Source organism: Cinclus cinclus, chromosome 7 (genome assembly GCF_963662255.1).
Source record: "Cinclus cinclus chromosome 7, bCinCin1.1, whole genome shotgun sequence".
Taxonomy (NCBI): Eukaryota; Metazoa; Chordata; class Aves; order Passeriformes; family Cinclidae; genus Cinclus; species Cinclus cinclus.
This window is the reverse complement of record NC_085052.1, coordinates 26,391,557-26,406,164: the sequence shown is the minus strand read 5'-3', so window position 1 is coordinate 26,406,164 and position 14,608 is coordinate 26,391,557. Positions and strand designations below refer to the sequence as shown.

Here is a 14,608-nt window from a genome sequence, read left to right as displayed (position 1 = left end):
GTCTTAGTGTACAGATTTTTAAAGGGTTTACCAAATATTGTGTAAGCTTCTCAGTGAGGAGATAGGAAGGGTTCAATGCCTTATTCCCAGAATAAGGCTGCCTTTAGGCATCGCTAATCAGCATAGTTACATTGGCTAAAGGGCTATGACGTACTAGAGGAGCATCCTGAAACACTGCTTACACAAATCTTTACTTCTCCCTAGTGACAGGAGAGTCCCCTGTCTGAGGATTTGATGGCTGTAGCTGCCCCTAAGCTCTTGTTGGGGTGTGGGTGGGGGAAGATAGAAATAAAGAATAAACTTCTCTTTCAAAAAAAGATGGACGGACAGCAGGTGAAAAAGTTGATAGCAATGTTAGTGGGAGAAGTCAACTGGAATGCAACATGATGAGGGAAGCATAATGTCTTAGAATTGCAAATTCTATTACATGCTTCAGGGGCTAATAAACTGGCCTTGTCTCCCAAAGCCTCAGATCAAATTAAACTGAAAGAAATTCTACAAACACCTGGAGTGGTGCCATTTGATTGTACCTCTCTGTCAAGCTCCTCGATCAAAGTAACATTTCCAAGATTCCTGTCAACAGAAAAGTAGCGTCTTGATCCAGCTTCGTAGGTCAGGTCATATGTCACAGGATCTCCTTCTGGATCAGTTCCATTCAGAGTGTACACATGGGTACCTGAAAAAACGATATTCAACAGCATTTCCCTGTAGTCATTTCAATCAGTGAGCATTTCACTGGCCTGTTCCTTAGGAACTTGCCTACGATGCAGCAGGAAAAGCTTTTGTCAGTCAAACCTACTTAACTGGGAAATATGGATAAGCAGGTAGTTCAATAGTCCTGATTTAGCCAGCTGGTAAAACTGAGTTCATCAGGGCTGGTTTCTGTCACTTTAGGCCCTTTGCTGTGGAGCTGTACCCAGGTCAATACTGTTCATAACCAAGGATTTACATAGGTGACAAATTCTTCACCAGCTCTCAGCCCAGGTGAGCCAGAAGTGATGCTCTTGTACAATGTCAGCAGCACCAAAAGGCCCTCACAGATCTCTTCTTTGTGGTAGCAACAGAACTGCAAACTAGCATGCAGAGAATTTGGCAATATCCCTTCAGGGAGAGCTCCTGCAGGACTGGATCTGAGCTCTGGAACTTGGGAGGTGCAAGGACATTTTAGTGTTTTCCCAGTCTCAGAATTAATCTATGCAAAAGTCTTCTTTCCTACTTCACTCCCACTCATTAGCTCTCTTTCATTAAGTTTTTTACTTGACATGCCCACTCAAGCTCATATCAATTAATAAATTTTTCAAACTCATCTATGTATTTCCTTCAGAAACTGAAGAAAAGTTGTTATTTCTATTTTAAAAAATGAGAGGTTGGTGCCAGTGTTTCCAGTAAACTGACTTTGTGTACTATAAATAATAATTCCTGGGGGAGTTATAACACCTATATTTTCAAAGCATGATGAGAGTGTTTATTAGTATTATTTTTTAAATTTACATGTCTGTCATTCTACTGTGCATTAATACTTTCATCCAAATAACTTCAAGCAGTTTACAAACACCAGTTTACTGTGCTTGGAATATAAACCACTGTTGTTTCCTTCCAATCTGCTGTGCCTTGGGTAAGTTACCTGAGATATTCAGGTTGTAGAGGTTAAGCACAGAAACTGTGCTCTACATCTGACAAAGCCCTCTGACTGGGAATACTGCAGCCAAGTGACTCACTGGTTACTAGTGAGTTTTGCTCATGCATGCAACCCAAGTATAGGATGGAAGGATCCCTGCTAAGAAAGTTAGCATAAAGTTAAAGAAGAACACTAAGACTTTGGTTTTAAACTACTCTGGCCCTGAGTTTGAGAGATGTTTAATTCAGTTCTCAAAAGTGATAATTTTTTCTCATCTCCCTTCTTCAGTAGCATAGATCACTGACCAGATGTGTAAGCTTTTGTTTCATTCTAGAACTTTGCCCACACCACTGACAGGTCAGCTTCTCGAAGGTTTCCTCAGTTTTTCAAGGCAACATTTTGGACCTCATTTGCTTCCTCCTTGGCATGCAAACTGTGAAGTTGTTCAGAGGCCTTAATGGACATGGGACATCCAGCCATCAGTGGTGATATTTGGAAAGCACGGCTGCCTTCTTGTCTTGAAAGAGATTATACCAAACTATGTGGAATCTTGCTCACTTATGAGTAAACTCGCTTATGATAATTACCAGGAAAATATTTGGGCACATTTGTACAGAAAAATTGCAAAAACCAACACACCCACAAGAACACTAACAAAGAGACCCTGTTACAAGCTGGTTCAGCCAACCAGCAAACAATCAAGACTTGCAACAGTTCACAAAACTACCAAAAACTTTTCCACATTTTTCTTGTACTTTTCCCACAAAACAGAATGGAAAATAACAACACATCTGTAACCGTGATCCCTGAAAATTATTAGGGAAAGACAATGAGAAGTATGATGAGACACTTCTGACTGTAACAACTTTCTAAACACAAGGAAATAAAAGGAGACTAATTAACTGGGACCGATATAAAATAGTATCCTGAAAGGATGCCTGCTTCCTCATACAACTATCTATATAAGAGACAGAAATCTGAAAACTGTGGAGGGATCTGCAGCACTAGCATTGACTCATTTATTTTTGTTTATCAAGAGCTTTGTCTTAATATCACAGCTGGGTCCAATTGGAGATTTAAGGTGTCAGTTGTCATTACCTCACTGATATCCTTATACATATAGTGCTTTTCTGCAGCCTTTTTTTGGTCATTAGTCTCTACTTCTCAGTTGTTTTCTGCACTTCTTACTACCTTTCCCTGTTCCTTGCACTTGACACAACGCTGACTGTCCTGCCTGTTTCTAGGGCTCTCTGTGCTGTGGAGAAACAGGATGGACACCACTTCTGGGCTCTCTTGGACCTGAGAGCAGCCACCAGGCACAAGGTCTCTGCTGTGGCTGTGGCTGCCCTGAAATACCAATACCAGCAGTACACAAAGGCAAACCACTCCTCAGGGGGCACAGGGCTGGTGAACAGACTGAAAGTTTATGTGAATGCATTTGAACCTGGGCTTGTTCTTTAAATCTTAAGGTTTCCTTTCTGACATTTCTTAGGGTTTCTTATAGGGAAGACAGGAACTTTTTTGTTGCTAAATAATAATGCTAATTGATGTTGGTACAGACTGAGATTTCTGAGCTTTTGGAGCAAGTAATGATGAACTTCATTGATTTTTACACTGGACTGTTTGCTTTTTAGCTAAAGCTGGTACTTCATTTTTCATAATACAAAATACTCGCATGACTTTTAAATTAGATTGTGGATCAAAATTTATTTTCTAACTCATTATAATTCCTTATTTTTTCCAAATTGTAATTTCACTGCACAGTACTCTCCATATCATTAACACCCTCAGGAACACTTCTCAGCACAGTGTTAATGCCAATTAAAAATCTGTTCTCAGTGTGCTGCCTCTACTTGCTGAAAAGGAAATAAATGAAAAAGACAGCTAAAATCTTACTGGAGGATACCAAGTAAACAGCCTCTCCCTGTCAAAAATAGGGGAATAGAAGAGTCTTTACTTCAGGATATGGCAAATACCACAGTTAGAAGAGCTGGGTACTCTGAGTACCCAGGGGATGGTGCAGCAGATTGGGACAGGGGAGTCCTGGGGAGCTACTTGTTGCTTCCTGCTGTGGTTTCCTCCCAGGAACCATGCCAGGCTTTTTCACTCTGTTTTCCTATTCCATCTTAGAAGTAATTTTCTCTCTGTTCTGCCATTTGGCCTAAATGGCTGTCTCATGTTGCCATTGCTCCATTTTACTTCATTTTTGACTTAGATTTAATCACAGTATCTGCCCTGGGCTCTGGGGCTGGTTTTGCCTTCCCACTGAAGACACGTTTTCCCTCTCTGCTGTGCAACACTCAGCAATCAGATCCCTTCCCTGTCAGTTAAACAAGCCAAGCACATTTTGGATTCATGTTCAGTCCTGCCATTTCCTTTGCCACCACAGCTGACATCTGTTAACAAGATGCTGAGAGGGACCTGCGTGACCATGCTCCCAGCACAAGACACCTCTGTTCCTAATGTCACAGCAAATACCACCTTGCCCAGGGTCATATGCCTACTGTCCACCTGTCTCAGCAAGGGCCCGTTTCCCCAGCAGAAAAGGAGATGGACAGCTAGCACAAAGCCACAGACAGCTGTTTTCACACCATACTCACCCCAAGCACAGGGGGTGCTCAGGGATGGACGTCACGGACACACACCATGGCTTCCCCAAAGCCGGCTCCTTTCCCATTCACTGCCTGCTACTGCTCCTTCTGGGCCATACCCAGAAGAATCCTGCTCCTTCCCAGCACCATGGTGCACTAGGCAGCTGGCAGAGCAGAGACATGGCAGGAGCAACAGCCCAAAAGCCATGGCAGCTACAGCAGCAGCTGAAACACTCCCTGCAGCTGCCAGGGCTGTCCTGGAGAGATGGGATATGGCAGTAAGTGCTCAGCATGGGGCCTGGACCACCACCCCAAGGACAGCAGCAATATGTCCCTGCGGCACCCACAGCAACCAACTCCAAGGAGAAGCCACCTGAGTGCAATTTTCTGATGTGTCTGCAGTTTCTGTCAGAAGAATCAGAACAAAATTGAAGGCTGTAACACCTGTGAGTCCTCAGAGCATCTCTGTGCAGTGCTCGGCTTTGCAGGGGGCTTTGCTCTGTGCATGTCTGGCACTGCTGCAGGGGTGCAGAAGGCAGGCTGTGTTTAACACTTCTGTTCTTACAGCTACCAGCTTTCCTAGGGGTGGACCAGAGTGACAGAAACAAGGAAAGAATGATAGGTACCACAGAGGACAGAAGGCTCTCCACAGTCAGCTGTGAATGATGGGAAGAAAGGAGACCAGGAAAGTGTAGGAACAGGACAAGCTTGAAGGATGGAGGGATCTGAAGGGATCAGTCATGCAGGGGTGAGTAGCTGGCAGCTGTAGCTTTGATCAAAGATCTGCCACTACAAACTGGCTTTTGATGGAAGGAATGCCTTCTTGGGGGCAAGGGAAAAAACAGAAAGGGAAATGCAAGAAGATCATGCAGAGATCTACAGAGCATTGACGATATTTGGGCTTTGAGAGAGTAATGAACTTAGGCCTTCTGAGTATGCTCCAATCCCCTGCTCTGCAGCTGTTCCCAGCCCCACTCTGTCCCCACTATAAGGCTTACAAGGATTATGAGGTAAGATGAAACAAACAACCTGAAATAGCATCCCACTCCTGCCTTAAGACCTTGATTAGGAGCACACGCACATTTTGTATGTACACATGCAAAGAGCTAATTACCCACCTGCCCCACCAAGCCACAAACACCAACTGCTACTTCAGTTTATATCTTCACCCATTCTTCTTAAATCTGGCACTGAAAGGGGTTTCTGTTCTGGCCCCTCTTACCCTTAGGGGGTCTCATGCCCTGCAGCAATAAATAAGATCTGGGAATCTGCAGGTACTTTCAAGCATTCATGCAAAAATAGTCCTTGCTGGTTTCATGATGACTTGGTACACAAATTACAACTATCTGTAAATAAGCAAAACTGGGCAAGGGAAAAGAAGGTCAAGTTAAGGATGATATGAGAATGGTAATGAATTTGATGTGTTCCCACAGCTGCAGAACTGCAATTTCTCTTTCTACAGCCACACAGAGAATCCATAATGTCCTTTCAGTGTTCCCAAATGTTGCATGTCCCTTGCCTACAGATGTCTGGGAATATAACTAACACATACTACTTTGCCAACCACTTGAAATCTCAGCAGGGCCAAAGACTGTAAAATTTCTGGAGGTTTATTAAAGCTGCTCTCCATGGCATTGCACAGATCAGACACCAACTGCTGCCAAGAAAAACATCCTGTCCACGACTCCAAACTTTATGTAAGGACAGGGAAGATATAATAGCAACCTCTCGATTTTTGCAGCACATAAACCTGAGTGAAGCCATCCAGAATCAAACATATAGATGTTTTAGTTCCCCTGTTTTGTCACTGACTATCCTGCTCAACCTGAGAGATGACTGCAGAAGTGTGGAGGCTTGGAACTGCACATGGACATGGGAGACCAGATTCCTTCTCCTGCTTCTGGAGGAGATCAGAGCAAGTGATGAAGAAGAAGAGACTCCTCTGCAGTGCCACAGAAAAGGGCCAGCCTGGTAGCCATTTAGCACTGAGCTCTGGCACAAAGATCTGGCTGTGGTCTGATGTGAACTCTGGTCCTCTTGCCCTGTACAAAGCTGGAAGCACACCCAGTGCTGCAGCACTGAGGTGTCAGTGCTGTTTGTGTCCTCCTCTGTGTCTATCTCTGCCAAAGCCTCCCTGGGGAGTGGCTACGCTGACATGGGAAGCAGCAGTTTGCATTAAGTAAATCCCAAGCAACCATGTTCCAATGGAACTTCTATAAGTGTTTTCAGAAGAGAGGACCTTGCAGTACTTATAGCTGTTTGCCAAGGTATTCTGGGAATTAGCCCAAAGAAGCACTGGAAGTTGTGTGACAAGGCAACCATGTTTGGTCTTCTCAAAAGTAAGGTCTTAGCTCCCTTTCCCCAGGGTTTCTACAGGTCTTTTGGAGCTTTCAGAGAGAAGCTGCTTCTCTCTTGTCTTTTAAAGCACCTACAGCAAATTAGAAGTACAAGCCAGCCAATTTAAATACATGTGAGCACATCCTGGGTGAAGCTAGTAGGCAGGAGGCACAGCAACTCTCAGAGCAGCCTGAGCTCTATCACTGCTGCAGGCAAAGCACAAACTCTCCAGAGACCTCTATGTCCCTAGTCTGGTTGCTAATGTTACAAAAGCACATACAGAAGCCCATCACATATATCATTACTCTTACTCAGGCTAATTAGGAGAGCACTAACACAGGCTCTGATCCCTCACACTGATGTTTTGCTGTTGAGGCACACTGTTCTTTTTTTTTTTTTTGGCTGCTGGAGCACCAGATTAGATCAGTGGAAATTACTGCTGTACTTCACTGCTGCAGGGAATGCTGTCACTTGAGAGACCATGTGGTGCTGCAGTCCTGACAGGAGGGACATTTTTCCCATGTTGTGGCTCTGTGCCATCTTTAGCTCCTCATCCCCACGCAGGTGCCTGGAGGCTCCCAGTGGTGGCAGGGAGAGGCTGGTGCTCTGTGAATGTCTGCAGGCTGGACCACACCAGGAGTGGGAGCTGGATGGCAAGAGAGTTGTACTGCCTGCGGTTTCAGTGGTGGAGTTGGCAAGCACCACCCCAAACAAACTGACTTGGGGTCCCATTTTGTGGCTGTCTGGCATTACAAGCCTTATCTACACTTGGACAGGTGATTCCACTGGCTAATCTAACTCCAGCAATCAGCAGAACTGTAGGGATTGCCAAAGCTGAACTAAGCGTGGTTTCCATGAGGATCCAGGCACAAGTAGAGCAAAAACTGCAGCTCCTTGGTCTTCCTCTGGCTTTTGCAAGTGCCACTACATTTTTACATCACTGTTGGCCTTCAAGCTGAGGTTTCCACTTAAGATTGAGCAAACTTATAGGGAATGCCTTCTGCATGGTAAGCAAGCTCCATTTAAGGTCGTCATCATGATGTGTCACTTCTACACTATGTGCTGCCTTCTCCCCCTCCTCTTCTCAAACTGAGCAGGTAAAGGAGAATTTGCTGCTTCCAAATACCCGTCTCCCCACCCTCTAGCAGGCCCAGCGTGGGTCTTGGATGATATTAACAGCACTGGGTCAGAAATGGAGACTTTGAGCAAACCCAGGCAGCTGCTGCCCAGCACTGAGAGCGACCTTGTTCTGATTTAAGAAGGCGTGGGTGACAGTGTCAGGCTTTCTGAGCAGGCTGTGCCTTCTGATCCCTCCCTCATCCTGGCCTTCCCCAGCTGCCTAAGCCCTGCGAGGGGGTGTTTGGGGGCACCCCCTGTGCACCCATAGCTCTCCTCTCTGCATGAGGCACGAGTAAAGGGGTGCTTCGCTACCCAGTTTGCATGAACTAAATATTTTTCTAATTCAGCCTGTGAAAAGCTACAGACAAACAGAAGAAAATCCTAAATAAAATCTCAGTGCAAAGTTCGAAGTAAAGGTGATGTTCACCACTTAATATAGTTTTAATTTAATTGTTTAGGTGTTAGGAGATTATTTCCCCCCCACAGAAAATATTGATTATAAATCACTTTTTGCTCTTATTTGACTTAAATAGACCTGTGTCAGAGGGCTGGAATCTGTATCAATTTTTGGATTTTCAATAAAGCAAAACTAAAAATAAAACTTTGGAAAAAAATTCAGTTATTTAGACAAAACAATTTTTACTGCAAGTAGAAACATTTTCTATCATTTGTATATAAACATTAAAAATGTGTTTGGAAAAAATCATGTCCCTTACGTTTCAGTGTACAGCTTGCTTTTATCAAGGCTGATAAAATTACTAGAAACTAGGCTTTCTTCTCATAAGCATTTACAGAACTGGTAAGAAGCCTCTAACCTCGAGTTTATTTCTGACCCCAAAGGTCTGTGCTCTGAAGCTGTGAATAGATTGGTGGACCAAAAAAGAGGGAGCTGGAATTCATGTTTTTAAATTGAAGCTACAATTCAAACATGCCATTTTAAATTGAGGCCAGTTAAAAGCTTGGGTGAAAAACACATAAGATCACAGCATATCAACAATCCACAAGAAAATACATATGTTAATCATAAGAGCAGGCAACTCCAGTTCCATAGTTTAGACATACAAAATTTAATACTGACCAACAGGCGTGTCCTCCGAAAGGCTGAGAAGTGCCATGTTCCCATTTGTGCTTCTGGCTCCATTATCAAAGAAATAGGGGGCATAATTTGCCTGAACTGAAATTAAAACAAAACAGAAGCCAAACAAAAGCATTTTGTAGGTGACAGTTATTTGGCTGGCTCAGTTACCTGACTCTCAGTAAACAGGAGCTGTTTTGGGAATACTAGGAGTGCATAACACACCCAGTTGCTGCAATGGACTTTCAGAACTGTATCTGTATAGATATTTTTAATAAAATTACATCTACATGCCACTGTGCCAGTATTTACACAGCAGGAAATATAGAGAGTATATGAAAAACCTCCAAACTGACAGAAACAAAACAAATAGCAGGGTCTCCCTAAAACAATCTCAGCCAGTTCCAGGCAGCTTCAATGAAAAATTAACTTTTTCAGCTTGCAGTGATGGAACACCTCTCCTCTACTCTACACATACAAGCCTGAAACTTTCCCAATGCCTTGGTGCCTTACCCAGTATTCTTAACCAGTGTTCTAAAAACATCTTGCCTTAAAATTATGCCTACTACGAGCAATTAACCATAATTAAATACTTACTTGCTGCCAGACAACAGCAAAGTTAAAAAAAAACAAAACAAAAAACAACAAATTAGTTGTCATTCTACTGAGAAATTCAAAATAGCCCATTTGATACAAAACTGCAAATATATAAACACAGAAGGTAACATTTTCACAAAAACCAATTGCCAAGGGAAATATTTCAGAACAACATCAGCACACCAGTAAGGATAACTACAGGATTTAAGGTCATGCTTGTATTCTCCTATATTTTTACTTAACAAAATGGTTATTGTACTCACCCAGGCAAACATGCACCAAACTGAGAAATAAGGAGGGGGTGAAATGCCTTACATGCTTCATCCCACTGCAGAAAGAACCAACTTCTTCTGTGTTGTAAGGGCTTGGGTGTTGTTGTTTTTATTTATTTTATTTTATTTTATTTTTTATGTCTCTGAAATATCCAGGAAAGCTCCCTTCAGACTGATGTAGTGGAGAAACGTGGAAGAGGCAGTAACAGATGCTAAGATGTTAAGCGGATGACACGTCTTAATTTCTGAGGAATTTTAAGAAGCTCCTTCCTACCACCTAATTAGACCAATTGCTTTGCAGGGAGCTGTGGGACTCGTCTCTGAGAAAAGATTTGGAGGAACCACTGTAACTCTCATGTTTTGCTGTTGGCACTGTATCTGTGCTGTCCAAACATAAAAGTCAGGGGGAGGGTAAAGTAGAAATTTGTTTTCTTTCTGAACTCTATCTTTAATTCTCTAAGCCAGTTCTCTGTTTTTAAAAGCTAAAATAAGTTTATTTTTTATTTTAGCTTTGGTAATATTAAGAAACTACAAAAGAAGAAAATTTATTATTAGCAAAAACAATGGAAATTATTGTTACCGTTTTAAAGAAAACACTTATGATAGCAAAAAAATACACAACATTGCCTATTGAAACTGCAGAAATAAAAATGTTCTTTTTATGAGTTGGCCCAATCATTTAATTCTTAAACTGCATGAATTGCTGAAAGCATCTTTTACTTTCAGCGGGCAATTTTCAACCTACTACAAAGAGTGTTTAATCATCAACACATCGAAAAAGTTTACAGAGTGGCTTTTTAAAATTGCTTGTTTTGACAAATAGAAGGTGTTTGCGTTAACTAAAATATGTCTATATTCCAGTACACGATATGGTTAAAACCAGCCACACCGAGGACGTTCACAGATAAATGTCTCTGAAAGGGGCTCCATCAGAGGCTGTAGGTGACCCGGTGAGCCTTGTGGTCCCTTGCAGCTCAGACCATTCTGTGGCTGTGTGATGCTGCAGTGCCTGGCTGCCAGGTGCTGAGATGTTTACACTGGGGCTGAGCTGTTTAAACCTGACCTGCAGCAAAGCACTTGACCTTTAAGGATGTGCTAATGGAGTTTTCTGGGTTATTTAATTAACAGCCAGAGTGAAAAAAAATAGGTCGAAGAAATTAATCAGCCCAAGAGTTCCGCATCTCAGTGTTTTAAAATGTGGCAAGAGCCGCACACGTTACCTGGCAGTGACCCTTGTTGGGTGGCTGCAGTGGCACAGGTGAGGTGGGTGCAGGCAGTGGAAACGCTGAAAGCAGGTGCAGAGCCAGGAAACAGCTTCACACAGGGCAGCGGTGAGGGTCCTTGGCTCCCTCAGCCATCCACATGTTTAACCACAGTTTGCTGAAGCTCCAGGGGGAGCAGGGTCATGTTCCTCAGACAGGAGCCCAAAGACACTCTCCCCTCCCAGCCCTGGCCTGGGGGTGCAGAACTGAGGATGGGCAGGGCTCTAGGGACAGCCTTCATCACTCATGGTGGGGAGGCACTGGCTGGGCAGCTCCTATGTACTGTTCCTAGAGAAGGAGGTGGCAATTAGATCCTGTCACACATTTATAGTGGGCTTTACCCTGACCTTGGCAGGGGGAACAAGCGCTGGAGGGGGCGGTGGGAGAAGCCTTTGCTGCAGTCACAGCGCTGTGCTGCTCCCGTGCTGTGGACAGGGCTTGTGGGCTCCTGCAGGTCCCCTGGGATCTACCGTGCTGCTGGCAGCACACCTCTGCCTGCACAGCAAATCAGCTGTAAGGCTTTCGGAAGGAGAAAAGCAGAACTCCTGGGTCAGTATTGACAAAACTCATCACCCATAATGGAATTTGCCAGAAAATGGTACAGAGAGTAAAAGACGAAAGAAGGCTGCAAATGGATCAGACAAATTAATGAAGACTGGGTTCATCGATGACTAACAAATGTGATGACACAGATGCAAACCCTGCTTCAGTACAGCACTACATTAACACCTGCCAGAAGCTTGGAAGTTAAACCAGGGAAGGCTCTTTGACATCTTGATCTCTTTCTGACCATCTCCTGTGGGATCAGACCTTTGCTCTGACTCTGTATGATTATATTTGTAGAGCACTATTTACAAAAGCTCTACACTGAACCAATCTGTGACTGCAGCAGTGGCTTGTAAAGCTCAGGGAAACTCGCAGGAGGCAACTATGAAAAACAAATGTATTTTTAGTGCATTTAAATTTGTGATACGGGGATTCAAAGCTGAAAACTGTGTGGGAGCAGACACACATATAGAAGATGGATATAAATTTAGTCCCTGATGCAGATTTAATCATCCCACCTCTGTCAAAAATAGTATTAAACCACTGATAAAATCACAGAAATGGACCTGCATGGTACCCAAAAGAAAACATAAATAGCGCCTACATGTCTTCTTATCTGTCTCTTCAACCCAGAACTAACACCACACTTTTTTTTTTTTTTTCTGCAGAGTATTTTCCTAGAACAAGTGATGGAGAGCTCTTGTCAAAGTTAATAGCTATCTGTTCCCCTGGTTGCATCCCCTGGGGATCTGAATCTCTAGGGCCTGCATCTCAAGGAAGCAAAATGCCTCCCTCCTGAATTTCAATGAGTTTGAGCTCTTAATCCCCTTACAGTTTGAAAACCCAGCTAATATGTGTCTATGCACAGTCAGATCTGTACCTAACACAGCCAAATTCGACAGAGTCATTTTTTCTGTCAGAAAATAAACTTTGATCAAAACTAACACAGCTCATGGATCCAGAGTTATTTTGATGAACTTTCACCTTTGGAAGAAAAGGGGCAGGAAGGGGTTTCAGGAAAGCAATACCTTCTGTCCCAACATTTTTGAGAATGGAAGGATCCCTGTATCTATGTAGAAGAAACTTTCTATTTCACACATTTTTAGCATATTGAGCAGCAAGAAATATAAAAGAAGAATTAAATATACCCATCTGATCTCAAATATACCCACCTGATCTGGATCAACTGGTTTCCCAGGTTTTTGTTTACTATTGAGTATGAAAAACATCCAGGAAAGATTCAGTACCTTCAGAACAGAAGTTTGGGTCACTGATTAGCAATATCTACTGGAGTTTGTTAGACAAACTTAATTTTTATACAATAGAGGTTTAAATGTTGAACGATGCAATGAATATTTAACAGTTTACACAACCCTGAATGGGGGAACTCTGGGTCCCACAAAGACAGCTGCTCTTGAGCCTAGTCCCAAAGCACAGCCTAAAATGTTGGCCAGATTAGAACTGGCAGCAGATGCCAACAACAAAGGGCACCTAAACTTCCCCAGGAGCACAGCCCCTCTCACACTACCCAGCAATGCCACCAGGGGCTCGGGGTGGGGATGGTGGGAGCCTCTTCACAGCTGAGTGAAGGAAGGAGTGCCCTGCTGTGCCACTGGAATCCCAGCTGGCACCTGCTGCCACCCATGCTGGCTGGCTGGACTCAGGGCACTGGCTGAGCTGGCACAGAGAGAAATCACTCACCTTAGAGCTGCCCACCTGGGCACTGCCTGCTTGGCATGTGAATGGGAGGTCTGCATGAGCTGCATTTCAATCAGCTTTTGGATGCTTACATGCATTTGCAATTTAAAAATCATGGGAAAAATAAAATGAAAGAAATAACAGGTATTATTTTCCACTGTCCTGCTTTGCTTTTTTAATAACTATGTACTGCCTTCAGATTTTATGTTTCCATTTTCCTCTGTTCTGGGCTCTGGACAAGTATTGATAAGTAATAAAGTTCACACTCATATAACAACAATTCAAGCTACTTTTTTTTATAGCTTGTCCTTGAATTCAGGGTGTATATGACATTAAGCATTACCCTGGAGAGGAGTATTCAGCATTTTTTGTGTGCACATTTGTGCATGTAAATAAATTCATCATAAAAAGTGCTGCACACTTCATATAAACCTCAGCATGTGCAGAAAGACACCAAATCACACTGTGGCCTTCTCTTTGTAAATCACATGTTAAAAGGAGCTGTGGGAGTTACTATTGATACCTGGAGGCATCATGCACAGCACAGTTCACTCAGAATTCCTCATGCAATTCTGCAAAGGAGAGAAGTGGAGCCTCAGCCAAATTTTCTCAAAACTCTCCCTATTCTCACACCTTGAAAATGATTGGGAGGTTTGTCTTTTAGCTTGAAAACAAAGGAAGGGACATGAACATAAGACATTGGTAAGACAGACACCCCAACAGCCCTGGCCCCAGCTGGGCTGTCCCTTGCACACTGAAGGGCAAGTAGCAAGTCCCACAGCATGGTGTGAGCAAGAATTGTCTCAGCTGATCTCCAAACACCATCAGAACAGTAGGGCATGCTGAGGTAACATAAATATAACCATCACACTTGCTGCCTGGGTGTTTGCTGCTTGGCTGGCACCTGGGAAGCATCAGAGTACTCTTGTTCCAGCAGACCTGAGACACAGTTAAACGCACAGCTTCCACCACAAACCAAACAAAACACTCTTGCCTGCCCAAACCACATCATTCTTCCTCCTAAAAATCTCCCTGCAAAGGACTGAGAGGTGACTTGTACTGAGGCATATCATCACTCTCCACCAATTTCCATTAATACAGAATACAGATGATGCTGGAAATCCAGAAACAGCTGTTGATATTTCAGATGACTGGTTTTGGTGGTGAAGAATTTTACACCACCCAGACTTTACATTTTCATAACACAGCACCAAACTTTTTGTCTGATTGCTGGGAGAAACTATAGGAACTGGGGAATCTGCAAGAACCTGGGCCAGTTTGTTGACAGGAGAGAAAAGACTGAAGTCCCTCAGAAGTCTTCAATGCCCACCTTTACCTTGTGAATTACCAGCTGTGAGAGAGAGACAGACTTGCAATAGGTCAAATATTGCTCAGTAGGAATTAAGCAAAAAGAGAATTAGTCCTATGTTTTAGTGGTTAAATCTAATCAGAGATGTGTGCTTGAGTCCTTGGCCATTACCACTAAACTCTGA

The 14,608-nt window shown here is 43.3% G+C and overlaps 1 protein-coding gene across 1 annotated transcript in view; it reads right to left on the bottom strand.

Moving 5' to 3' along the window:
* The window catches only part of CDHR1 (cadherin related family member 1), a 44,084-nt gene extending 33,977 nt beyond the window's left edge, over window positions 1-10,107 (bottom strand). Inside the window, exons 1-3 of the mRNA XM_062496506.1 lie at window positions 9,601-10,107; window positions 8,744-8,839; window positions 531-676 (exon numbers count right to left, since the gene is read on the bottom strand). Of these exons, the coding sequence (XP_062352490.1) occupies window positions 531-676; window positions 8,744-8,839; window positions 9,601-9,661 (303 nt within the window). The 5' untranslated portion in view covers window positions 9,662-10,107. The remainder of the gene's footprint in view (window positions 1-530; window positions 677-8,743; window positions 8,840-9,600) is intronic.
* Between the last annotated feature and the right edge of the window lie 4,501 nt (window positions 10,108-14,608).